Below are 27834 nucleotides of genomic sequence, written 5' to 3'. Positions count from 1 at the left end.
GCTTATGTGTCACACTACCTACTTTAGACCATCCAGGAACAGCTGGTAAACTGGGAGATTAGTCAGATGTATGGTCTTATTTCAAATCCAGAAAATTGAATATTCTGTCCAGAGTTAGGTAATCTAATAAAATATGTTATAGATTACTTAGGTTGCTTGCAATTTCCATGTGTACTTAGCCTTATAGTTATGCCTTGATTGACTCAAACAAACAACAACAAAACAAAAACAAAAACTTTCTTGATAATTGAGCATGACTTTTGATGAATAAAGAAAAGAGTCAAAAAGTGCTTGTTCCTGAGAGGGGCAGCATTGTCAGAAGCCTGACTCACTCCAGAGCATTATGATGGGGAAGAAACCCTAAATGTAAGAGGTTTAAGCAAAGAGCTCCCTGCTTCTAATTAGTGGGCAGCTGAGGGCAACCCTGTGACAGGGGAGAGGACTGCTCTAGGTGACTCTGGGGATCTCCTGGTTCACTAAGAAAGGACAGCAAATCCATCCACTGGCACTTAAAGATAATTGCTACAGATAGAATGATTTATTTTCCCACTACCCTTTTTAAAAAGAATAAGTAAATCTGTCTTCTGATTAAAATTCCTCACTGGCCCTGGCCGGTTGGCTCAGCGGTAGAGCGTCGGCCTAGCGTGCGGAGGACCCGGGTTCGATTCCCGGCCAGGGCACACAGGAGAAGCGCCCATTTGCTTCTCCACCCCTCTGCCGCGCTTTCCTCTCTGTCTCTCTCTTCCCCTCCCGCAGCCAAGGCTCCATTGGAGCAAAGATGGCCCGGGCGCTGGGGATGGCTCTGTGGCCTCTACCTCAGGCGCTAGAGTGGCTCTGGTCGCAACATGGCGACGCCCAGGATGGGCAGAGCATCGCCCGCTGGTGGGCAGAGCGTCGCCCCTGGTGGGCGTGCCGGGTGGATCCCGGTCGGGCGCATGCAGGAGTCTGTCTGACTGTCTCTCCCCGTTTCCAGCTTCAGAAAAATGAAAAAAAAAAAAAAAAAAATTCCTCACTGTCTTCAAGATTAGCACCCATTTTTAAAAATGACGTGTGGAGTCCTCTGTGCTGTGGCCCCCGCCGTCTCCAGCCTCACCCCTCTCTGCAGGCACTCTGCTCCGCACCAATAAGGCACCACTGTCTGCTCCTAGAAAAGAGCTAGTCTACTTCACTTATTCACATGCTCTCTCTTTTCTGCCTTACTGCCTGTCTCAGCTGTCACTTCTTTCAGCAAGCCTTCTGTGACCTCTCACCTACAAATTAAGTGTCCCTTTTATGTGCTCCCATGAGAAACACGGTCATCATGCTGTCCCATGGCTGGTTTCCCTCTTTCCTGCCAGCTTTTGAGGGATTCTCAGTGCCTGGTATGGACAAGCCTGAAAGACACTGCTAGTTCTCTTCCATATACCCATTTTTCTCTTCCTGGCCAACAGAATCCAGATTTCGTCTAGAGAGGCAGTGTGCCCAGCTTCGCTTGCAGTCCCAGAGAGCAGTGAGGCAGTTGGGGCTAACAAGATATAAGCAGAAGACTGCTGGAACATTTCTGAGAAAATTACTTTTCCTGATGAAGGCATTGTCTCACCTTTCTAGTTGAAGTATGGTTGGTGGGGTGGGAGCACTAGCGTGACAAGGACTACTTGCCTGTGTGGTGACAAGCACAAAGATACAAACCATGTTAAGGATAGCTGAACAGAAAGGAGACTAGAGCTTAAATGGCAGTGTGGGTTGTCATTCCAGCCTCCGGCTGTCTCCAAACTTGTTATTAAGTGAGGGCAGGGGTTTTAATCTGCTTATTCAGGGATGTCATAGGAGTGGTTAACCTATTTGGTTAAGTCTATTTTTTAGGATTATGTTATATGCAGTTAAAAGCATCCCATAGGTGCTTTTATATACTGTTCAAATATACTGCTCACAAAAATTAGGGGATATTTCTAAATGAATATGAAGCAATAAAACATCTCCTAGTTTTTTTGAGCAGTATATTTTTTCAATGAATGAAAAATATACTACCACTAATCCCTCATTTTGTCAGTGCTTACTATAAATTAGGCATCATTCTAAGTACATTATGTGATGTGGGAGACCAACCTGGGATGATTCTAATTAGGAAAGGCTAGAGAAGACCAGGCCTTATTTGAAGAAACAGCCAGAAATATGTGAAGGAATTTGCAGAAAAGTCATCTCATTTTCCTAAAACGTAAGACTTGTCTTAACAGCCAGCCCATCCAGGACCTGTCCATTACTTGGTTCCTAAGGATTGAGGTCAGATCTCATTCAGATATTTTAACATACAAATGTAGTTTTCTTTTTGCTCAATTACTCAACCCACATTGATTCTCTCCCTCCCACTAATCAGTCATAATTCTTAAAGAAAACATATTCCGGTCTATTCGTCCACCCATCCATCCATCCATCCATCCATCCATCCATCCATCCATCCATATACTTGTCACATGGGTCAGACTTGCCACACCAGAACCCTTTTCAGGGAAGACTCTGGCCCATGGCTCCTACAGAAAGAGCAGCCCTTGGCAGCCCATTTCCCACTATTCTGATAGGATCAGGGCCGAGCAGCTGACCCCAAAACTGCCAAAGCTTAAGTTGGCCAATGACCTGTGACATGTCCTGGGACAAAAAGGTGATCTGGACTATCAAAACCTTCAAGGCTTTGAACTGAGCGCTACAGAGAAAACGATGTAGTCAGCAGTGGGAGGTGCGGCCTGAAGGAGAGTGCCGATGAGGTGCCCAGGGGCTGGGACAGTCCGCTATTCTGACAAAGCAGGGGCGACGAGGACGCGCACCACGAGGCGGAGAAGAGTCACACAGGACAGAAGAGAGAACACGAGTTAGAGCTGGTGGGAAAGTGGACAGAGACAGAGACGCAGACAGCTGTGTGTGGGATGTCTGAGACCCACTGATAGTGCAGCCCGCGAATGAAGAGCCGCCACCGCAGCTCCTCAGTTTCCCAGGGCTGCCGTGGATTCTGGTTCTGGCTGTGAGACCAGTTCTGTACAGGTCCCTTTTCTGCGCGAGGCCTGACTCTTTGGCATTTTCTAGATTCCTGAGCAGATGCATCTTTAGGATAAATCCTTGCATTGCACAAAATAAATTAAGTTCTTTTGAACCAAAGGAGCTTATCAAGAACTTTCAGGTGGCCAAGCAATATCTCCATGTTTAAATATTCCATTGACATTAAGACACTCCCCCCTCTTCCAATAGCTTTTCATATTGTTTAGAATACCGGGGATGTGCTTGGATAGCTTCACTGTGTCTAAACTTGAGGATCCAGCAAAGGAAGCGTCAGAAGAGTCTTGGGCCTTCTCCTGAGAAACCAGGCAGAAAACGATAGATTCAGGCCCTTAAGTAAGTAAACCAACCTATTTCCTGAGACAGAACCCAGTACGCGTTGCCTATAACCCTGTGTTAGAATGATGCCCCCTGAGTCTTCAGCGGGTCCCAATTCTAGTCATTTAAATACATGCTCTGTGCAGAGGATCCTGGGAGTGCCTGATAGACAGGTGGAGTTGAGTCCCTCACTCTTTCCAGGCAAGAGTACATTTTCTGTCTCTTTGGGTTAGACAAAACAATTTTTGCAACAGAGCACAAATTCTTCTTCCAAGATTCAACTGCAAATTTGGTGAGGAAATGTTTTAGCAATGTAATTTTTCCTTTGGTTGCAATAGGACTGCTGAGGGAAGTCAGTTATTTTGGGAAGAAACTTGCTTCTTAATTTGGATAAGCCTTAAATGGACAACCAACTTTTGAACAATTTTTCCATTAATGGTTTATTCAGTTGTAGGTCTATTTTCTTTTTCTTACTCTGGGAATCCCAACAACTCTTGGAGGATAAGTCTCATTGTTCAGATAATACTTCCTTATTCTTTAAAACAAGCCATGCCTTAACCATCTACTAGATCAAAATTGTTTTTAAACTATTCTAGTTTTTTACTTTTTAACCATTTGTAATGTATTATGATATATATTAAATATGGATCCAAATGATTATCTCTCCCCAAACTGCAAATTTTCAATAGCATTTAGTAAATAAAAAATTATTTTCACCCTATTTTTATTTTTCTTGGCTTAGACAAACTTGGGTTACATTTTTTAACTTTTTTTTCTGTTCCCATCATATAGTCTATTTTCACCTACTCGCAGTGAAATATTTTGTAATAAATTTTAAACTTTGAAATACATTTTCAATTTTATTAGGGCAAGTATTTCCATTGAATTCTTTCTTTTTTCCCCCCTTTAAATCACGTAGTACTCAACCCAGTTGGAATTAGAAACACTTAGACTCTCTCCCAGAGATTTTTCTCAGTCTGTTTTTTTAATTGAATTTATTGGGGTACAATGATTAATAATTGGTCTGCAGTGAGATTGCACCCTGAATTAAAAAAATAGATTAAGTGATTTTATTTTTAAGTGAGAGGAGGGGAGAGAGTGAGACAAACTGCTGCCTGCAACCCAACTGGGATCCACCTGGTAACCCTTGTCTGGGTCAGTACTTGAATCAACCAAGCTATTTTTAGCACCGAAGGCTGATGCTTGGACCAAAGAGCTTATCCTCAGCAACCGGGGCCCACACTCAAACCAACTGAGCCACTGGCTGCAGGAGGGGAATAAGGAGAAAAGGGGGAGAGGAAGGGAGAGAGAGAAGCATATGGTTGCTTTTGTGTGCCCTGACTGGGAATCGAACCTGATATCCATACATGGGGCTGATGCTCTATCCTCTGAGCCAGCCAGCGAGGGCCTAAGTGATTCTAATATGTAGCAAGATCGAGAATGGCAGCACACATTATTTGATCTTCTTTCCTAGTTATTCCTATTTATTATTGTGTTCTCATGAAGTTTACCTGACTATCAACAGAATATTTTTATTCATTTATACAAGTCTTTTATTTCTGACAGTGAAGTGCTATAATTGTTTTTGCATAGGTTTTGTATGTCCATTATTAGAGTAATTCTTGAACAGTGATGTGTTCAGATTTTCTATATCAAAATCAAGATAAAATGAAAGTAAATCTAATCAAGCTGATTATTGAGTTTTGTGTATCTTTGGCAGCTGTGGTATGTATGCAGCTAGATATATTTGTGCCCATATTTGCATTGCTCAGAAAAAGATTCTTATTATTAGGCCAGTAGGATCATCTCTGGTAGTCCTTATTACTACCTAAGAGCTCTACATCATTAATACTAGCCAACCAGTAGAGATTTCTTTTAGTTTATTCATTGAACTAAATGTCTGTGTGCTAGGAGCTGAAGGCAGATAAATAATAAGACAGTTTCTTTATTATGAAGCATTTAGAGTTGCCAGTGGTTATGTGTGTGTGTGTGTGTATGTGTACATATATAAAATTTTATTTAGAAAATTAAATTTAATAGGGTGACATTGATCAATAAGAGTACAAAGGTTTCAGGTAAACATTTCTATAGCATTTGAACTGTTGATTATGTTGTATACCCAGTACCCAAAGTCAAATTATTTTTATGTCACTTTATATTTGTTCCATTTTACACCCTTCCCCCACCCCACATCCTTTATAACTACTTTACTTTTATTTATGTCCATGGGTCTCAGTTTTATATCCCACCATGGTTATATATTATGATAAATAAATCACTATTTCAAACTCCCACTTACTTATCTCCTTCAGGGTTCAGAATAGTTGAGCAAATGAATTCTGAGCTTGTGTTAGTAGACTGTAGGTGTTGAGAATTAGTCTGGAGGCAAACAGCCTGGGATTATATACTCACTTTACTAACTAGCAATGAGGCCTTGGGTAAATATCTTAACTTCTCTACACTTAGATCTATGTAAAAAGGGGATAATAATATTTATCTTATGAGTTTGTTATGCAAATTAAATGAGTTATATGTGCAAAGTCTTTAGAATAGTATCTAAAGATATAATAATAAGCACTTAATATATATATAATTATTATTATTTGGGTACAGAGGGATTGGCACTAGTAGAGCAGAATGTAGGACACAGAGGGAGACATTATTTAGGGCATCTTTAAAACAGTTTTTTCTTTCTCCTTCCTCTTTCCCTTCTCTTCTAGTTCTTCTTCCCCCTTTCCTAAACAATTTAGCCCAAAATCCACTAGGTAAGACCAAGGAAGGAATACTATGAACAACTGTATGCCAATAAATCAGATAATATAGAAGAAATGGACAAATTCCTAGGAAGAAATATTACCAAGTCAACTCAAGAAGAAATAGTCTATATAAATAGTCCTATAACAAGTGAAGGGATCAAATTAGTAATCAAAATTCCCACAGATAAAAGCAAACCCTTATGGCTTCACTGCTAAATTCTACCAAACATTTAGAGAATTAATACCAATTGTACACAAATGCTTCCAAAAATTATGAGAGGGAGGAAATACGTCCTAAATCATTCTATGAGACCAGTATTACCTAGATACCAAAACTAGACAAAAATATCACAAGAAAATGACATGTAATATCTCTTATGAACATGAATGCAAAAATTCTCAACAAAACACAACAAATTAAATCTAGTATATAAAGAAGAATTACACACCAAGACCATGTGGGTTTCATTAAAATTACAATCATAAAATTGGAAAAAATATTTGCAAATCGCATATCTGATAAGGGACTTGTATCCAGAATATACAAAGACCTCTTACAACTCAATAATAAAAGACAAATATCCCAATTAAAATATAGGCAAAGAATCTGAATACACATTACTCCAAGGAAGATATGCAAGTGTATAATAAGCTCATGCCCAAGATACTTGCCATCATCAATCATCAAGGAAATGCAAATCAAAACCACAATTAGATAATATTCCACACCCACTAGAATGACTAGAGTAAAAAAAAAAAAGTCAGGTAATAACAAATGTTGATGAAGATGTGAAGAAATCCAAACACTCATAAACTGCTGATGGGAATGTAAAATGATACAGCTGCTTTGGAAAACAGTCTGTAAATTCCTTGAAAAATTAAACACAGAGTTACCATATGAACCACATGTATACACAAAAACTTGTACACAAATATATATATAGCAGCCTTGTTCATAATAGTCGAAAGGTGAAAGCAACTCAAATATTCAATTGATGAATGGATAAACAAAATGTACTATATGCATAAAATGGAGTATTAGTTGGCTATGAAACAGAATACAATTTTGGCACATACTACAACATGGATAAACCTTGAGAACATTATGCTAAGTGAAAGAAACCAGTTACAAAGGACCACATATTATATGATTATATTTATATATAAAATATCTAGAACAGACAGATCTATAGAAACAGAAAGTAAGTAAATTTGCGGTTGTTTAGGGGCAGGGGCATGGAAGAGGATGGAAAATGATAGCTATAGGGCATGGGGTTTCTTTTTGAGGTGATAAAAATGTTCTAAAATTGGCTGTGGTGACTGTTGTACACATTTTTGAGTATACTAAAAAGCATTGAGTGGTATATTTTTTTTGGACAAACTAAATGGTATGTAAATTGTGTCTCAATAAAGGTGTTAAAAGGCCCTGGCTGGTTGGCTTAATAGCAGAGCATTGGCTTGGCATATGGAAGTCCCAGATTCAATTCCTGGTCCGGGCACACAGGAAAACTGCCCATCTGTTTCTTCACCCCCCCCCACTATCTCTCTTTCCCACAGCCATGGCTCAATTGATTCGAGCAAGTTGGTACCAGGCACTGAGAATGGCTCCATGGCCTTGCCTTAGGCACTAAAATAGCTTGGTTGCCAAGCAATAAAGTATGGCTCCAGATGGGAAGAGCATTCCTGGTAGGGGGCTTGCTGGGTGGATCCTGGTTGCGGCACATGCGAAAGTCTATCTCTCTGCCTCCTCATTTCTCATTTAATAAAAAAAAAAAGAGAGAGAGAGAGAGGAATGGCAATTAAATGAAACACATGGCTTTGAACTAGATCTTTTTTCAATAAAAGACACTCTTGGGATGACTAGAGAAATTTGATTGTAACCTGGGGATGAGATGCAGGCAAATGTATCAGAGTTAATATCCTGACTTGGATGGTTGTATTTCAATTATTCAGGAGACTATGCTTGTTTGTAGGAAATGCAAAATAAAGTAACTGTTGGTGATGAGGCATCACTGTAGATAACTTACTCTCAAATGTCCAGGACAAAAATTTTTCTGCAACTTATCTGTAAGTTTGAGATTGTTTCAAAATACAAAGATATTTTGTAAAATACCTGATTTAAATTTGAAATGTGAGAGTGAAGATTGTGTGTCAGATTCTAAGCAACCACCGGGCCCTGATGGCTCATGGGATAGCCTGCCTACGGTGGGGATGGGAGTGGGGGGATGGTGGAGTATCCTTTAGCCAGTTGCTTAGGCCTGACTAATTTTTACAAGATTTCCAGTTGATATCAATTTGTATGGAATTTCTGCTCTAAAGCAATAACATTGATTTTGAGAAAGAAAAGGTAATTGCTATTTAATACAATAGACAAGTAGTTGAGGAGATTAAATTTACTTCAAAAGGACTATTTTTTTTTATGGTAGTTGCATTTATTAGCAGGGATCATTAGTCAGTAGCCAGTGGCAGGAATCAGACCACGTTTGGAACATGTAGCTAAAAGCCAGTCAGCTCATCATCCTTGCTCTTGTCAGTCTGGTAGCCAGTAAGTTTCAAAGACTGCTGTTGTTGAGGAAGAGGTTTGAATACTTTTATGTGAATATAAATATCTTGACCTACCCGCACCTGAAAGAGAAAAAAAGAGAGGTTTATTTGCATGGCTCTATGACAATTGAGAATCTATAGACCTCTGAAGACTTCACTGCATGTTTTTGTTTTGTTGTAAGTGAGTGAGAGGGAGCAAGAGAGAGAGAAGGGGAAAGACAGGCAGGAAGGGAGAGAGATGAGAAGTATCAGCTCATAGTTGTTGCACCTTAGTTGTTCATTGATTACTTTCTCATATGTGCCTTGACTGGGGGGCTCCAGCTGAGCCAGTGACCCCTTGCTCAAGCCAGCGACCTTAGCCTTATGCCAGCAACCTTGGGCTTCAAGTCAATGACCTTTGGGCTCAAGTCAGCGACCACAGGATCATGTCTCAATCCAGCAACCTTGGGTTTTGGGCTTGGGTCCTCAGCATCCCAGGACAACGCTCTATACACTGTGCCACCACCTGGTGAGACCACTGCATGGTTTGTAAGGAACAGCATTCCTAGACTACCATTCTTAGACCTTTGGTTTTTATAAATCTACCACCTTACTTTATGAGAGAAAGGGCAGGCTAAAGACATGGCAAGAACCATCGATCCTAGGTGTATTTTATTGTGTATTTTACTATAGTCTGGGCACAAATAAATTGCATTTCATTCTCAAAGATACACAGAGCAAGAAAACAAGTGATAACCTTTTTGGTGATTCTGACTCTTAAATTGGGACACTTTATTTGGCACATGATTTAAGAAGGGAGAAGAAACACAGAATTGTCCTAGAAAATTTGAGGTTTGTGGTTCTCATATCTATATCAGCATCTACTTTATAAATGCCCACTGGTAGGACTGAGCAGAGCAAAAGGGTGGACAGTCTTGTCTCCTTTCTAAGGTAAAGGGATCTTGCTGGGAAGTTATTGGTATGAAGATTGAAATCATAGTTTGAGCGTGACTCTGGGACCTAGAAAACCATGGTAAGAATTTCTATTTTTGATCTTGGTTGATACAATAAAAGTTTTGTCTTAGAATAATGTTTATTGTGCTTTGATGTTCCTTCCTAACCTAATTTTAACAAATGTCATTTATCAAATGTTTACTCTGAGTCAGACACCAAGATGAGCATTATGTAGACAAGATTATATTTACTTCTTATTGTGGGCCTGAAGAAAGGTGGAGCAATGATGATTTTACAGATGCAGAAGCAGATTCAGGGAGATTAAGTAATTTTCCACAAATCTCTCAGCTAATAAGTAACAGACAGAGCCAATGTTCAGATCCAGACTCCAACACTTATGTTCTTTTCACTCTATGGTGTAACCCTTTAAAAGCATTTATTCTGTGCTTAGAACATGGCACTAGCCTTTGCATGTATTATTAGAGGCAGCACAGCCAATAGTTAATCATCACACTCCCTGGGTTCAGCTTTTATAGTTGTGTGACCTTTGTTAATTATAATATTTCACCTTCACAGGGCTCACTTGTCTCATCAGTAACACAAGACAAATAATCATACTTATTCAATAGCTTGGTTGAAAGGATTAAATGAGATAATACATGCCCAGTTCTTAGAATACTGCCTGGTACATTCTAAATGCTCAGCAGATTTTTGGTTCATTTATTCCACATAATACCCTGCAAAGTGGTTTATTATCTGCATTGTGCAGATAAGGCAATGGAGGCTCAGAGCAGATGAGGAGATGCAATGGCACAGGTTTTGACTAGTAGAACAAGTCAAACAAGGGTTCAAAGCCAGAACCAAAGCTTATAATCCTTTCTTTTTTACCACCTGCCTCTTGATAAATCTACAGAGTGGCTCAGAGCAAAGGAATTAACAGCCACACTGACAGGAAATCTGAGGGAACGGGGTCAGTGGCTATTGCCTAGTAAGAAAAATGCGATAGAAGGAGGGAGGGAAAGAGGGTAGGGAAGGGAAGGGAAGGGGAGGGAAGAGAAGAACTGTGGTTAAGACTGAGTGGGTGATCTTAAGGAAAGAAATTTTCAAGATAGTTCTTTGATGAGTTTTTTAAGAAAATACATGGTCTAATTGATAGGTGAAAATTAGGCACTTAGATTAATTACAATTTATAAAAATAATTATCACGATCTTGATGGAGTATATTTTATTGAACAAAATCATCTCTTCACTGGAAAGTGTTCTTCTCCAGCTGTGAAGAAAGCAGATTGCTCTCTGAGAGTAAGGCAGACCCTCATGCGTGTGCCCCACCCTGGGGCCTGGCATAGTTCAGGGGCTCAAACTTGGTAGAACTGGGCTGATCCACTTACATAACTCAGTATTGTAATTTTCTTGTGCTGAGTTAGTTAGCACCACTTACTTTATTTTCTTTGCTAAAAACATTTTTTTCTTTTTATTGTTTTATTGGGGTGATATTGATTTAACAAAATTATATAGGTTTCAGGTGCAAAATTCCACAAAATATCAGGTGTACACTGCATTGTGTGTTCACCACTCTAAGTCTCTGTCCATCACCATTTATCCTCCGTATGTTCCTTCACCTCCTCCTACCCCTCTAAAAACATTAAAAATATTTTTCTATTTTAAGTAGTTGTTTGTTAAAGAGAAATAAGCCAGACTTTGCCCTGTGTTACATAATTTAGTAAAGGTTAAGTCCATGCATTTGAATGTCTGTTGTTATTTATTAAATCAGAGTTACCATCTTCTCAATACAAAAGGACAAAAGTGGCTCCCACATGACTTATTGAATTGGTTCCCCATTAATAACTAAATACATTTTTTCTTTAGTTGGAACTGGATCGATACATCATTTAATTTTAATTTTTATTTTTTTTGTATTTTTCTGAAGTTGGAAACGGGGAGGCAGTTAGACAGACTCCCGCATGCGCCCGACCGGGATCCACCCAGCATGCTCACCAGGGGGCAATGATCTGCCCATCTGGGGCGTCGCTCTGTTGTGACCAGAATGATTCTAGCACCTGAGGCAGAGGCCACAGAGCCATCCTCAGCGCCCGGGCCATCTTTGCTCCAATGGAGCCTTGGCTGTGGGAGGGGACAAGAGAGACAGAGAGGAAGGAGAGGGGGAGGAGTGGAGAAGCAGATGGGCGTTTCTCCTGTGTGCCCTGGCCAGGAATCGAACCCTGGACTCCCGCATGTCAGGCCGATGCTCTACCACTGAGCCAACCGGCCAGGGCCCAACATCATTTAATTTTTGATATAAAATATTTTTAATGTTCCACGGCTTGAAACTATACCTTCAGTGCCACAAATTGAATCTATTTATTTGAGTTGCAAGAATTATTTAAATTATATTAATCAAAATGCAAAAAGGGCTGAGGTGGTTTAAATTATTTTCCCAGCTAATGAGTGAGGTCATGCCTTCGATCCACTTAGAATGAGACATCACAAAGCTCTGAGGGGAATGAGCCTCAGAGCATCTGGCCTAGCCCAGGCGTCAAGCTCCCACTTCACACCTGAGGCAGTCACAGCCACAAGCTGGACATGGTCTGAACTTTTATGAAATTTTTTCTATACAATTTCTGTAAATTAAGTTAAGAATAATATAAGATGTCTTTCTAAATTAACAAGGAAAAGATGATGTAAATATACTGTCCTCTATTAAATTTGAGAGGTTACTACTGGGGAAGTACGCTAGGTGGGCATCTTGATTGAGGACAAGGGGAAGGAACAAATTATATGGTAGAGGTGACAGGAAATACCACATAAAGGGAGAAATACAGTGTTTTTTAGTGCCACAGTGAATGTTGAACTCCAACCTTAATGAAGTAATTTACTCCAGCCACCACTTGAGTTTTATATTCGACAGCTTCAAATTCTTCATAAGTCTCATTTGTTTCTTCTTCAAGCTGTGGTTTAACCTTAAGAAAAGAAAAGAAGAAGCAAATGATCAAAACTATATTAGGCTCCATTTATGTGATTTATACATCTTGGACCTCAGGTTCCCAAATAATAATAATGAGACCTATGAGATATTTTCACATTTCAAAGAAAGGAAACTCCTATATTTTTTGTTTTGGTATTTTTCCAAAGTTAGAAGCGGGGAGGCAGACAGACAGACTCCCGCATGCGCCTGACCGGGATCCACCTGGCATGCCCACCAGGGGGCGATGCCCTGCCCATCTGGGGCGTTACTTCGTTGTGGTGGGAGCCATTGTAGTGCCTGAGGTGGAGGCCATGGAGCCATCCTCAGCGCCCGGGCCAACTTTGCTCCAGTGGAGCCTTGGCTGCAGAAGAGGAAGAGAGAGAGATAGAGAGAAAGGAGAGGGGGAAGGGTGGAGAAGCAGATGAGTGCGTCTCCTGTGTGCCCTGAATGGGAATCGAATCCGGGACTTTCACAAGCCAGGCTGATGCTCTAGAAGAGTGGAAAAGCAGATGGCCGCTGAACCAGCCAGCCGGCCAGGGCCGGAAACTCCTATTTTTTAATAAGATTACATAGGCTACTGGCCAGTGTTCTTAGCAGCTAGCTAGAGTGTTGGCCTGGTGTGTAGACATCCTGGGTTCGATTCCCTCTCTGGGCACACAAAAGAAATGACCATTTGCTTCTCTCCCTCTCACACTCCCCGTTCTCTCTCTCTCCCCCTCTCATAGCCAGTGGCTTGATTGGTTCAAGTGTTGGTGCAGGCACTGAGGATAGCCCAGTTGTTTGAGCATTGGCCCCAGACAAGGATTGCCAAGTGGATCCCCGTTGGGGTGCATGTGGGAGTCTGTGTCATTATTTCTCCTCTTCTCACTTAAAGAAAAAGTTACATGGGCTAACTAAAATGTTAAATTTTTATCTGGCCTGTGGTGGTGTAGTGGATAAAGCACTGACCTGGAACTCTGAGGTTGCCTGTTAGAAACCCTGGGCTTGCCTGGTCAAGGCACATATGGGAGTTAATGCTTCCTGCTCCTCCCCTCCTTCTCTGTCCTCTTTCTTTCTCTCTCCCCTCAACCCCTAAAATGAATAAATAAATAAATTAATTAATTAAAGGTAAAATTTTGTTGTGTTAGGCTGAATTTATATCAACTCAGTGTGGTGATATGGTTATGTAGCAATATGGTAACACTTTGACTGGCAAAGCTCTAGTAGTTATATACATCTTTGATTAATAAAAAAGGGAGAGCAATAATTACTACTTCATTTAAAATTTAAAAGAAAAATTCCTGACTCAAAATTGCAAAAATAGCATCCTATATCTCAAGGTCCTTAATTTAATCACATGTGCAAGTCCCTTTGCCATGTAAAGTAACGTATTTACAGAACCCAGGAAGTTGGAGGCCCTCACTATGTCTGCCACAGAGAAATAGAAGCTTAGATGCCAGGAGTCCCGAGCAGGGAGCAAGAATGTCTCAAACTCAATAGGTAACTGTTACTGAATCCAAGTTATCAGTGTAGGGTTTTCATTCCTGCTCTCAGCTGGGCCTCATATGTGAGCATCCACCATGGTCGCTCTCACTCAATTTCTGCTAAAAGTAAAGCTTGAGTCTCTGCCCGGGTGGAGGACAGGTAATAGCTTATTGCAGGGAGTAGGACAGTGAGAGAGAAGGTTCTGGGGGCAGTCTACCTGCTCCTTGTACAGATCTTCCATCAGTCCTGCTGGTTTTAGCCCCGTGCCTTACTCTCCTCCCCTCCTTGTCTGTTTCTGGTATTGCTTGTGCTCGGGGCGTTTTTGAGTTCTGCAGGTGAGTCTGCTTGCTTCTGGCTCAGACATTCCCCTTTCAGCTTAGGTTCTGCCTAGATGACTCAGTCATTTCTAATGTTCATCCGTGTAAGACTGGTAGTTGTGGCCATGCAGATTCTCATTGAATTCGGACAGCCGGTAAAGGCACTATGGAGCCAGAAAATGGTGGGCCATTCCGTTTATCAGAGTCTCACAGTGGGGGACGAGCAAGCAGGCAGGAAAAACCGCTTCTCTCTCTCAAGACTCATGAGCAAACAGGCCAGGGGGGAAAAAACCCCTTCTCCCGCAAACAGTAGCAATAACTGGCCCTCCCAATGGCGGTCAGCAATCCGCAAATTACCACCTGTGGCGCCGAGGGCAAGCACCTGCAGCCTTACATAGACTGTACACAGGAGGTGCTGCCCCGTGCTCAGGCACCAATCAGGCAAAGTCCAGGAGAGCAAGCCTAACACGCTTGTTTGCCCAACAATCTGTTTTCCATATTCCAAAGTTTTGTCAATATCTTTAAGGTGGTCTTTGCTTCTCTTCTGTTGTCTTTATATTTGTGTGTTTGTGCCCTTCCCCCTCAATCCGTTTCTATTATTTAGAGCGGAAAGGAAAATAAACGTGTGTGTTTGATACATCTTGCTATTGGGGAAGGGGCCTCCCTGCCTTCACCGAAGCATCTCCCTGCGGAGGCAGCTCCCGGCGGCCTCCGGCGCCTGAGTGTTCTCTCGAGGCCGTCCAGACCCTCCCGTCAGCGGGCAAACGTTTTGAATCCTTTTCTGCTGCTGCCTCAGTTTGAGAACCAGAACTGTTTTCAAAGATGAAGACATTTGCAAACCAGGCATTCAGACCACTTTTGAGGGGCAAACACTTCGTGGACTACCTGCCACCCATTTCTCCTCTTACCTTCAGGACACATGGGAAGAGTTTGATTGCTTTCTTGAGACAGAAAAATGAAGCTCCAAGTGGAGAAAGGAAGAAGAGAAATAGCGAGCAATAACCAAAAGTGGAGAGAGGTGCAGGAGGGTGCAGGAGAGGGAGGAGAAAAGTGGACAAGGGCGGAGAGGGAGGTTGAGTAAGGAAGGGGTTACTGGCCCCCTGTCCTGTCCTAACCCTCTTCAGCCACCATTGGGCACCACCAGTCAAGTTAGGAGCTGACACATAGGGTTTGAACCTTTACACAAAACCCCAAATTATCTCTGTAAACCTCTTTTACAAATGAGGAACCCGAGGCTGTAAGGAGTATATGACTTAAGGCTGATAAATTACTAATTATAGTTATTTAAAGTTTTAAATTCCTTGCCCAAAAACTTAAGTATCTGATTTATCTGTTGTAGTTATCTGGACTCCTTCTGGTTTCCAGTCTTTTGGTCATGTTTTTAGCATATATCAAAAGTTTTTTATTTCTATCAGTCTTATCGAAATCTCTAACCTTTCCATTGTATCTCTGCAGTCTGTAGGTCAAGAATTTTCCATGAGAGAGGTGATTTCAATGGTCCCGGTTTGTTTCTGTAAATACACTGGCACCTGTCAGAGCGTGTTCCCTGGATTAAGGTCCACTGTACCGTCGTCCCTCAGAATCCAAAGGGGACTGGTTCCCGGACCCCTGCAGACACCAAACCTGCAGAGGCTCAAGCCCCACTCGAAAGGGCATAGTAGAGGCATGGTCTCCCTCCTGGAGAGAGCACTTTTCATTCCTCCTGTTTCCCCCCCACAGGCACGCATCCCCTAAACTGTAAGAGTCCCCATGAGACTTGCAACCAGGGGAGCAATGGGCAGCGGCAGCTTGTCACAGGCTAGCCCCCTGAGCCTGTCTCCAAGGCCCCCTTTTCTCTGACTTCCCAGTGAGCCCGGGCAGCCCCACCTGGGCTCTCTCCTGTGGCTTCTTCTATGCTAAGCCCTTCCTTGTTTCACTGTCCCCAGCTTTAATAAACACACTCTCAAAATAAAAAAGGAAAATAAAGTGGCATAATATAGTATTTACATATAGACTGTATTTGCTTATAGGCTACAGCATACTTCATTCATGTGTTTTCAGCATTGGGCAGGTGCATGGCAAACTCAAGTTTTGCTTTTTGGAACTTTCCAGGATTTTTTCCCCCAAATATTTTAAATTCACGATTGGTTGAATTTGTGGATGCAAAAGCTGTGGATACTGAGGACCTACTTACTCATTCCCTGTAGCCTTGCTTCCCCTTTCCAGTAAAACTGATTCGTACTGTTCCAGGGTTGGGTGTTATGAACAGGGGGTGATAAGGTGTAAGCTGAGGAGCAGGAAAAGGGCAGAGTAGGATGAAGATGGTCAGTGAAATCTGAAGTTTCAGAAAGCGGCTTGGTGCTGAACACCCCCCACCCAGGATGGGTGCTAAAAGGGTAAAGGTCAGCTTGGAGTCTGGTGAAAAACAGGCGGACCTTACGCTTAATAGCACAGTTGGTGTTCACTGTCTTTAGCCTCCACGCATGGTGGTGGCGGAGGTGCTGGAAGAAACGGTGTAGGTTTATTGCTTGATCCCTGGGCGGGATAAGGATGCCAAAGAGGAATACTCGATAAAATACATTTACTCCAGAGCTGTTCAATCATTTCTTATTGCCGCAGAGCAAGAATCTTGGAGAATTGCCAGTCCTTTGGGATCTGAGGATTCCAGCCACAGTGAGCCCGGACCCGGGAGTTTTCTTGTCTGTAATCATTCTGCAGGATCATTTGGACTATGCATAATTTAGGAGAGAATGTGGAAGGACAATGATAGCAACATGGATAGACCTTATTTTGGGAAGTTTTACAAAGTCAGGAAAGAGAGTTTGGGTAGCAGCATGAAGGTGCGATAGGGCTGTTAAGAGGTGGTTTGCGGACGTTTGAGGGAAGGGGGAAGTATGGGAAAGGCGCCCGGGATGCAAGATTGATGGTGCCCGGCATAAGAGAGGAAGGGCTGGCTTGAGAGAGGAGGACAAAAGCTTAGACTGGAGGGAAGAATGAGATCAAGGGATAAGTAAATCAGGGCATTCTTACACAGGATGGCTGCAATCTTCTAAAAGAGGAACCGAGACTCTGGCTGGAGGGCCATGGCTTTGGGAGGGATGGAGGAACTGAGGAGACATAAGGTCCAGCTCCATCTCTGTGGGGCTTCTAGAAGAGGACCAGCAGGACATGACAAAAAGGATGTTCTGGCAGCCCCGGGCTTCTGTTGTGTTTGTTTGCAGGCATGAATTCATAGATTTATAATGGGTGAGTTTTTCTATGGTTTTGCTGAACCCGGAGCAGAAGCTGTGGAAGAGGTGGTGGCAGCGGGAGTGAACTCTACTTGAGGATTGGAATGCTGGCGGGGTCCTGGAAATCAGGGGAGTGTGGAACAACCCGTCGTAGGTAGGTCTCGGCTGGATGAATGATCTAGTGTCCCTGAGGGAGATAGGAGGCTGAGTGCCTGAAGGGTTCTGGCATGGTTGAGTGGCAGGTCCTCTGGGTGTGGGACAAGTGACTGATAAGGAGGCGATAGTCAAAGAATAGGACACAAATCTGTGGGTGAGTGAGCATCAAGACATGCTAAGCTCCAGGGTGTGTCCACATGGTATGCGGATGGGGTGCTTGTGTGGTGTCCTGGAAGACAAAGCATGATCTGTGTGTACCAGGAATGGTATTCAGTAATCAGGTTTGACTTAAGGGAATGTGTGTGGGGGGTGGGGTGGGGAGGGTGTTTTATGTATATGTACCTGTGCATGTGTAATAATAGCTCTTATTTCTAAAAATAACTATTGAAATAACATTTCTTTCCTGCCCATAAACATTGTCAATTCTCACTCAATGGCTTTTTTTCTTTCTTTTTTTTTTTTTAACACATAGGATAGGTCAGCAAGAATAGTGCAGAAGCTGTTGCTAGTAGGGTCATTCATATCTGGCCCTTAATTATATATACAGGGGGGTTGGGCAAAAGTAGGTTTACAGTTGTTCATATAAAAATACAACAATTAATACATAAATAATAATACAAGAATAAACTCTGTGTTTCATATATTCACAACTATAAAATTACCTTTGCCCCACTCTGCATTATGTCCCTTCACGGGTGGGACATGTATGGCTCCTCATTTCCTGGTGTGTATCCCTTATCTCCGATCTATTTTGTAAATTCCCTTGAGGGCAGGGACTATCTTTATATCATTTATATCCCTTCTTTCCCTATAGCAATCCACACAGTACTGTGTACATAATCAATGTTTTCTAAATGGAGAGACTAGGTTTGTGTTCTTGTCACACCCTGTATTCCCACATAGAAAAGCAGATAGTAGAGAGGTTTAGGCAGGATGCTCGAGTAATATAAAGAATCTTGGGAGAGGAGGGTTTTGCAGGTGCACTCTGGTCCCACGTCCCATTAGCGTTCTTTAGTACATGATTCCACAATTACCATCCATTCTCTGTTATCTTCAGAATGGGGAAACTCTTTTTTTTCAGCCTTTAAAAACATTCATCTTCTGAATCCCAAGACCTTTGTTTGATCTTCTTTTTCTGACTCCACCCAACATCCTTCTTTCATTTTGATATCAAATTCCTTGAATATGCAGTTATCATCCTTCTTTGATGCTTCCCCCTCTCTGTGAGATGACCTCCCTGCTCTGTTTCCTCCCTCCCTAACGGGGTTCTTCCTTCAGTTGGCATTCCTCCGAGAAGCATTCTGATAAGAGCGGGGAAAGCTGAGGAACTTCAGCCCCTCTGAGAACACCTGCATTTTAACAGGTGATTTTTTTCAAATAGAAATATATTTTAAAAAAAATCAAAGAGATAAATCTATAAGGTAATAACAAGTAGCAATTGTCTTCCCCGGGACTAGATATGTGATTACCAACACCAACACCTACCCATTCAGCAGGCCTTGCCTGTGGACCTAATTCTGTAATCTTGGAGAAGGTGTCGATTAAATTTCCTCACTTAAAAGTGATTATAGTAACACCTGCCTCTTAGGGTTGTTTGTGGGGGAACAAAGAATGTAATTGACACGAAAGTGCTTCCTAAACTATAACATACTTCCAAATGAACTATTCCTTTATCTTCCAACACTTGGTTGGGAACTCTTCTCTAAGGCTCTCTCCTGGGAGAGAGGGAAGATAAATGGTCATCGGGAGTTGAACACTGGAGAAGCTGAACAGCCACCCAGTGTTTATTCACCTGAAAGTGAGGAGCTCTGACAAGCAATCTCTAATGTCCTTCCTGGTCCAAAACTCATGATTATCAGAAAGTACTTTATTGGAGATTATTTTATACATTCCAGTATTTGTTTGTTTGTTTTTGAGAGAGAGAAAGATCAATTTGTTATTCCACCCATTCATGCTCTCATTGGTTGATTCTTGTATGCATCCCAACCAGGTATCAAACTTGAAACCTTGGACTATCAGAAGGACACACTAATAAACCAAGCTATCCAGTCCAGGCTGTTCAACAAATCTCAGTTTCCCTAAATGAATGGAAACTCCTTGAGGGCAGGAGCCACGTCTTGCAGCCCTTACCCACCTTCTATAATATTTAACACAGTGCTAGACACCTAAAAGATATTCAAGAAAGCACTTATTCATATTTATTTCTCATATTGGTGTACTAAACCCGAGGCCTGCCGTTTGCACAGAGAAGGAGTTTGCCACACCGTATCTCCCCAGTGTATCACCCTCATCCCACATCCTCCTCCACGTTCCTGTCACTGTGTGGTAGGAAAGGCAGGTGGGCAAACATCTGGAGATAGGCTGGCTTCTTAACTAAGTGGTAATTAACATCTTTGAATCTCAGCTTTATCATCTGAAAAGTGGGCATGATGCCTTTCTTCCTTGCCTCGGGGTTACAAAGATCAAATGAGAAGTTGAATGGAGGGTAGAGCTTTTAAAACTGCAAAGCACCTTTCTGGGGCAAGGTAGCTACTGTAAATATTATATCTAGCTTTCATTCTTTCATTCTACCTTTCTGATAGGATTGGACCATGAGACACACTGCAAGAAACACACTTTGTGTGTGTGTGTGTGTGTGTGTGTGTGTGTGAGAGAGAGAGAGAGAGAGAAAGAGAGAGAGAGAGAGGAAAGGAGAGAGATGAGAAACATCAACTCGCTGTTGTGCCACTTTACTTGTTCATTGATTGCTTCTCATATGTGCCTTGACCGTGGGGCTATAGCAGACCGAATAACCCCTTGCTTGAGCCAGAGACCTTTGATCTCAAGCCAGATGAGCCCACACTCAAGCCAGTGACCTCGGGGTTTCAAACCTGGGACCTCAGCATCCCAGGTCAATGATATATCCACTGTGCCACCATGGGTCAGGCAATATACACTTTCAAATTAATTTTATAATTTAAGGTGTGACTCACAGATGGGTGTTATTAACACTGCAAGGCCTTGCCATAGCTTTTTTTTTTAAATTTATTTTATTTTATTTATTCATTTTTTTAGAGAGGAGAGAGGAGAGAGGAGAGGGAGAGGGAGAGGGAGAGGGAGAGGGAGAGGGAGAGGGAGAGAGAGAGAGAGAGAGACATGAGAGAGAGACAGGGGGAGGAGCTGGAAGCATCAACTCCCATATGTGCCTTGACCAGGCAAGCCCAGGGTTTCGAACCGGTGACCTCAGCATTTCCAGGTCAACGCTTTATCCACTGCGCCACCACAGGTCAGGCCTGCCATAGCTTTTTTAAAAATTGATTTAAATTTATTGTGTTTATAAATAAACACAAGTGTCCCATCGAATACATCTGCCATAGCTTTTTATTAAAAAAGTTCTTGCTAATTAAGACAGGCTTTTAAAAGTCACTAAAAATGGAAAGTTTTTGTACCTTCTATATTTTAAGTCTCTATTTCCCATTCCCCTTACAACTCTGGTCTGTGGAAAGTGCAGGGGGATTTTCCAGGGTCAGGGATGAATTCAGGCAAAAATTTGAAGTAAGCAATTGTGACGCCTCACCCATGCATATTTCTTTCTTGCTTTCATGTAATTTTTACTCAAGTTATCTTTAGTCCTTACAGCTCTGAAATTGGTAGATCAAGAGATGTTCTCTTCATTTCACGAATGAAATTAAGAACTTCTTGGCAGCACTTTGAGTTTAGAAAGCCAATCACCCATAGGTCTCCTAGGATATCATGTATCTCTGAGCCTGTAGGCAAGTGAGGTCATGGACAGCAGCATGGGTCTCACCTGGGAGCTGGTTAGAAATGCAGAACATCAGGCCCATCCCACACCTACTGAGTCCGAACCTGCATTTCAGCAAGCCCTCAAGGCGATTCATGTGCACAGTCAAGTTTGAGAACACTGACTCTATGCAAGGATTTAAGTGATGTGTTAATTTAATCACTTAATATTATATTCTCCAAGAAAAAGGAAGCTTTAAGGTAAATAGAAAAATAAACAAACGAACACTTGGAAGATAAATATTTAGCCCCAAAGAATGAATGATAGCATTCCAGGTGTCTGACCTCTTAGAGAGCTTTCTTAAGGGCCTAACACAGAAGTTCCCATCTCATCCACTTACACAAGAAGCTGATCTTTTTGGATAAACAGTGTCACAGAAAGAAGTTTCAGAGAGAAAAAGCAAGAAAGAATGATACAAGAAAGTAGAAAATGATACAAGCTTAAAATAGTAAATTTATATATTTTTCTTTTCATAAAATATGCCATATAGTACATTTTTATATGGGTGATAGCTAAACAAACAACACTTAGAAATAAATGTATTAATTTGCTTGGAAACATTTAAAGTACCGTTTTCACCGTAATCAATTTTGGAATCACCATAGACTATTCCACTTCTTTCTATTAGTTTGATCATCTTCTAAATACTAGTTGGTCAAACTCTTAACAATCTCAGACTTTAACTACATGTTGGCTCCACTTGGTGAGATTAGAAATGTTTCATCAGAAACTGAATTAGGTCCTGGCCAGTTGGCTCAGGGGTAGAGTGTCGGCCAGGCATGTGGATATCCTGGGTTTGATTCCTGGTCAGGGCACACAGGAGAAGAAACCATTTGTTTCTTCACCCCTCCTCCCCACCTCTCTGCCTCCCACAGCCATGTCTCGATTGGTTCGAGCAAGTTTGCCCCTGGGGCACTGAAGATGGCTCTGGGGAGTCTCCCCCTCAGGTGCTAAAAATAGCTCAGTTTCTGAGCAATGGGCCCAGATGGGCAGAGCATTGTCCCATATGGGGCTTGATGGGTGCATCCCCATTGGGGTACATGCAGAAGTTTGTCTCTCTGTCTCCCCTTCTCTCAATAATAGGAAAAAAGAAACTGAGTTAGAAATTCTAGAATCATGCATTATAAAACCTTTAGAGATGATCTAATAAAAATTCTTCTAGAAATGGGGAAACTGAGGCTCAGAAAAGAGATGTGACTTGCTCAATATCACTCTCACAGTTGGGATTATTAAAAATTTCATCTAAAAAGATTTTTAGTTGTAAGAAAGCCTGAATAAAACGACACATTTTCCAGTATTCTGGTATTCAGTTTCATCCACATACTTAACACAGGGTCAATTTAGGAACTAAGATTTTGGATCAAACCTTTCCATGGGCTGCATCAACTCACCTCATTGACTATGTCCTGGATTTCTGGAGTGGCAGGTTTGGCTTTAGTTAAACCTCCAGGCATCATTTTGGCTAATTGCTTCTTTGCTGGGCAGGCTACAGGAACTGAAGTGATCAGGTAAGCGTGGAGACTCCTGTTTTAAAAGTGGGTGTTGTTCACAGGCTCCGCCTATAGAATGTTTTATTTTTTACAGAGCAAAAGGCACAATGAAAATGAGTATGCCTTGAGACAAGTCTTCCTGCTTCGTCAATAAAATAGCTAACAGGAATTTGGAGGAATGAGTGGCTGAGGGTGAAAAAAGTGGGTGTGCACAAGGAGTCATGTAGCAAGAGTCACACTTCCCTACATTCTTTAACAATGGTTCCATCCTGTTGCATCTGAAGTATGAAATTTGAAGCCACAGTCAGAGTTTCCCAATGTTTTAAAACTTCTTACACAAAGTTTTATTGATTAAAATTTTTTTTTATTTGTTGATTTTAGAGAGAGAGGAAAAGTGAGACATTTATGGGTTGATTCTTATATGTGTCCTGACTGGGGATTGAACCTTCAACCTTGGCATTTTGAGGTGATGGTCTAACTAACTGAACTACCAGGCTAGGGCTCAAAATTTTATTTTATAAAGGAATGTTTATTAATAATGTCAAGACTGATTATTTAGACTTTACTTGACTTTATAAAGAAAGCAAAAGGATTTATCTGGAGAACAATGGCTGAATAATTGTATTTTACATTTATTTACATTTCTAAAACTGTTTAAAATACAAAAACATAAAAAAATAAAATAACAAACATTTATATGCCTATTAATTAGAATGAAAACTTTTAACATTTTGTCATTTTTGCTTGCTTTTATTGTACTTGTTTTTAAGAAATAAAATATTACAACCCCTCCACCCCTACCCTAGAGAGAAACTGCACTGTGAGTTTGGTATCCTTTTAGCTTATTTTTATACTTTGACTTAGTGTGTTAAAAAAAAGATTTAACTAACATATTTTATATTATGCTTTTTTTCTATTCAACATGTTTTTTTTTTTTTTTTTGTATTTTTCTGAAGCTGGAAACAGGGAGAGACAGTCAGACAGACTCCCACATGCGCCCGACCGGGATCCACCTGGCACGCCCACCAGGGGCGATGCTCTGCCCACCAGGGGGCGATGCTCTGCCCCTCCGGGGCGTCGCTCTGCCGCAACCAGAGCCACTCTAGCACCTGGGGCAGAGGCCAAGGAGCCATCCCCAGCGCCTGGGCCATCTTTGCTTCAGTGGAGCCTTGGCTGCAGGAGGGGAAGAGAGAGACAGAAAGGAAGGAGAGTGGGGGTGGAGAAGCAAATGGGCGCTTCTCCTATGTGCCCTGGCCGGGAATCGAACCCGGGTCCCCCGCACGCCAGGCCCACGCTCTACCGCTGAGCCAACCGGCCAGGGCCATATTCAACATGCTTTTATCATTCCATGTTGATACACAAATACATCAATCTAATTCATTTCTTCTTACTTCATTCTACGATAGATCTATCTATCTAGCTATCATTTCTATTCTCTCTAATTGCTATATGCTTTTCCATATTACACATACTCATTCCCTTATTGATGAAGATTATTCTTGTTTCTAGTTTTTACCTTTATAAAGATATTGCCCCTTTTGTACATGTATGAGGACTCTGCAGGCAACTTTCCGTATCTAAAAGTAAAATTGTTGTTTGTGTGAATATTTATTTGTATTATTTTATTCAATTTTTGAAATATGTAACACATACACATGATAAAAATGTTCAAAAGGAACAAAACAGTTTTACAATATAAGAAAATTTTCACTCCATTCCTCAGCCATGTTCTATCTCCAGAGACAACTACTGTCACCAGCTTCTTGTAGCTTCAGCGATATTCTTTATTGATTGATTTTAGAGAGAGGGAGAGAGACAGAATCATCCATTTGGTGTTCCACATATTTATGCATTCATTGGTTGATTCCTGTATGTGCCTTGACCAGGGATTGAACCTGTGACCTTGGCATATTGGGATGCCACTCTAACTAACCGAGCTACCCAGCCAGGGCAAGATATTCTTTACTCATAAAAATATGTAAATAATTAACTACATACCTACATATATACACATGTGTAGATACTTTTATTTTATACATGGCACAAATGGTACCCTACTACATAAATTATTATACATTTTGTTTTACTCCTAACATTATATTTTGGAGAGTGTTCTACATTACTATTAATACATAGAAAGGTGCTTCATTCATTGTAATGTTTGGCAGGTGCTTGACAAATTCTTTGAGACAGGTGTGTGTCTTGCTGGATAATTAGCTATGCAGATGTCTGTCTATGGAATGCCTTTACCCATGTATTGAGAAGAACAGCAAATGTGGATGACATGGTGCTCACTCAAGAGGTCACAAGCCATCTTAAGACTTTGGCTCAGCTCTAGCCACAGATAATCCTTGACTTTTTCCTGTGAGCTTCCCAAGTCAGATCTTTTCATATCTAGGCCTCTAACTATTTTTTGAGGCCCCAGCTCATTTCCCTGTTTACCACCAGTTGAGGTGATCCTTACCTAATCTTCCCAGTGGTCACATGTAGCTTAAACAGCATATCTTCTGTTCTCTTTCTAGAGTCTATGCCCTGTTACTTTCAGGCATTCCCTCTTGATTTGCAATAATTTCTTTTAGAAGCAAAAACTGTCCCAAAGCAAATCTTGCTTTTGTCTTCACATTCCTACTGTGATATTCTTTCTGCGTCTTTTCAAGGTAGTATGGATGCCTCTGGCTGATAGGGGTAGTCAAATACAAGAAAGAGCAAGGGGAAAAAAGCATAACAATTAATATCTCTCTGTTAATTATTTAATTCATTAAAACACACAATGAATTAAATGAACATTTATTTTTAAGCACCGAAGAGAGAGACAGAGAGGAAGGGGGGGGGGTGGAGAAGCAAATGGGCGCTTCTCCTATGTGCCCTGGCCGGGAATCGAACCCGGGTCCCCTGCACGCCAGGCCGACGCTCTACCGCTGAGCCAACCGGCCAGGGCCTACAGGAATTATCTTTTATGGGGGACTTCCTTTGTGGGGGCATGGGTTATGGGCTTCCCTTTGAGAAAGTTGCTTCTATGGGATCTTATAGGGTAACACAGGCCCCGCACTAGGTCTTGTTTTACTGTTGGTTTAGGGCTGTTGAATCATGAAGGATCTGAGAATTTGGGCTTATCTCCAGCTTTTGGTTACAAGCCTGGGGCTCCACTCATGGCTGGGGTGAATATATAGACATACTCACTACACATCCCATCATTTCCACTTATAGGGTTTTTACTCAATAAAAGTGAAAACATGTCCACACAAAGACTTGTGTGCAAATATCTATAGCTTCATAATTCACAATAGCCTACAACTGAAAATGACCCAAATGTCCATTATATATCCATAAGATACAGGACTGCTTAACAATATAAAAAAGAACAAAGTAGTAATGCATTCAATAACATAATAACTTTGACTCAAAAACAACTTGAGGTGAAAAATGAAAAGTAAAGGAAGTCAAACACAAAGACTAAGTCCCATATTATTCCATTTATATGAAATCCTAGAAGAGGCAAAATTATAGTGACAAGCAGCAGATTCGAGGTTGCCTGGGGCTGAGGATAGGAGAAAGGAGGGACTGAAAAGAGTACTAAGAAATGTTTTAGGGAGATAGAACTGTTCTTTGTCTGGATAACATCAAATTGTGCACTTAAAATAAGTAGACTTGATTGTATGCTATACCCCAACTAAGGTAGGATTTAAAAAGTACCATCTTGTGCCCAAATTGGTAAAGCATCATCAATGGGTAAAGCATCATCCCAGAATGAGGGGGTCACCAGCTTCATCCCGAAGTTGCGGGTGGTAGCCCCAGTCAGAGGATGTATGAGAAGCTATCAATGGTACAACCAAGTGCAACAAGTCGATGCTTCTCTCTCTCTCTCTCCCTTTTCTCTCTCTCAAAAAAACAAAACAAAAAAACCCCACAAAAAACCAACCAAACAAACATAAAAACAAAACAAAAAAGCACCACCTTTGTTGTTTTTTGTTTTTTGTTTTTTTTTCATTTTTCTGAAGCTGGAAACAGGGAGAGACAGTCAGAGAGACTCCCGCATGCGCCCGACCGGGATCCACCCGGCACGCCCACCAGGGGCTACGCTCTGCCCACCAGGGGGCGATGCTCTGCCCATCCTGGGCGTCGCCATGTTGCGACCAGAGCCACTCTAGCGCCTGGGGCAGAGGCCAAGGAGCCATCCCCAGCGCCCGGGCCATCTTTGCTCCAATGGAGCCTTGGCTGCGGGAGGGGAAGAGAGAGACAGAGAGGAAGGAGAGGGGGAGGGGTGGAGAAGCAGATGGGCGCTTCTCCTGTGTGCCCTGGCTGGGAATCGAACCCGGGTCCTCCGCACACTAGGCCGACGCTCTACCGCTGAGCCAACCGGCCAGGGCAGCACCACCTTTAAAACACCTTTTTTATGTGTCCCTTGGTCTTGCTTTTATGCTGCTTTCTCTATTGTTTTTCAATCGAGTGTCAACCATCACTTCATCAACATACTGCCTTAAAAATGATTGTGAATACAATATACAGATGATGTATTGTAGAATTGTGCACTTGAAACCTGTATGATTTTATTAACCAATGTCACTGCCATAAATTCAATAAACATTTTTTAACAATAAAATTAAAACAAAAATAAAATGAAGAAAGAAAAAACCAGTTGTAAAGACCCCATTTGAAGTATGTGCCCAAAGGGAGGACAAAGTTGTTTCTTGTGGTTATCCTGATGGAAGGGGAAAGGTAGGAGGTGAGGCGATTTAGAACAGGCCATGGAAAGCAGGCAAAAGATCTTGTACTTTTGTTGTTAGATAAGAAAGGTCACTAAAAATTTTGATCTATACAGAAACCATTTGTGCTTTAGGAAGATAAAACCAGAAGTGATGTGTAGGTTGGACTGGAGCAAA

The 27834-nt window shown here is 41.6% G+C and overlaps 2 protein-coding genes across 2 annotated transcripts in view; both read right to left on the bottom strand.

Annotated features, from left to right (window-relative positions):
• The window catches only part of LOC136312241 (protein mono-ADP-ribosyltransferase PARP15-like), a 328256-nt gene extending 300946 nt beyond the window's left edge, over positions 1–27310 (bottom strand). The window contains exon 1 of the mRNA XM_066241828.1: positions 27267–27310. The gene's annotated coding sequence lies outside the window, so the exon portion shown is untranslated. The remainder of the gene's footprint in view (positions 1–27266) is intronic.
• Positions 8509–23008, bottom strand: CSTA (cystatin A). The gene is made up of 3 exons (XM_066241836.1): positions 22856–23008; positions 12431–12532; positions 8509–8723 (listed from the first exon to the last, which is right to left on the bottom strand). The coding sequence occupies exons 1-3, from the start codon at positions 22919–22921 to the stop codon at positions 8595–8597; spliced, it is 297 nt and encodes a 98-aa protein (XP_066097933.1). The 5' UTR covers positions 22922–23008; the 3' UTR covers positions 8509–8594.
• Positions 27311–27834: the final 524 nt, after the last annotated feature.

This window comes from Saccopteryx bilineata, chromosome 8, assembly GCF_036850765.1.
Source record: "Saccopteryx bilineata isolate mSacBil1 chromosome 8, mSacBil1_pri_phased_curated, whole genome shotgun sequence".
In the NCBI taxonomy this organism is placed as follows: Eukaryota; Metazoa; Chordata; class Mammalia; order Chiroptera; family Emballonuridae; genus Saccopteryx; species Saccopteryx bilineata.
This window is presented reverse-complemented; position numbering and strand designations above follow the sequence as displayed.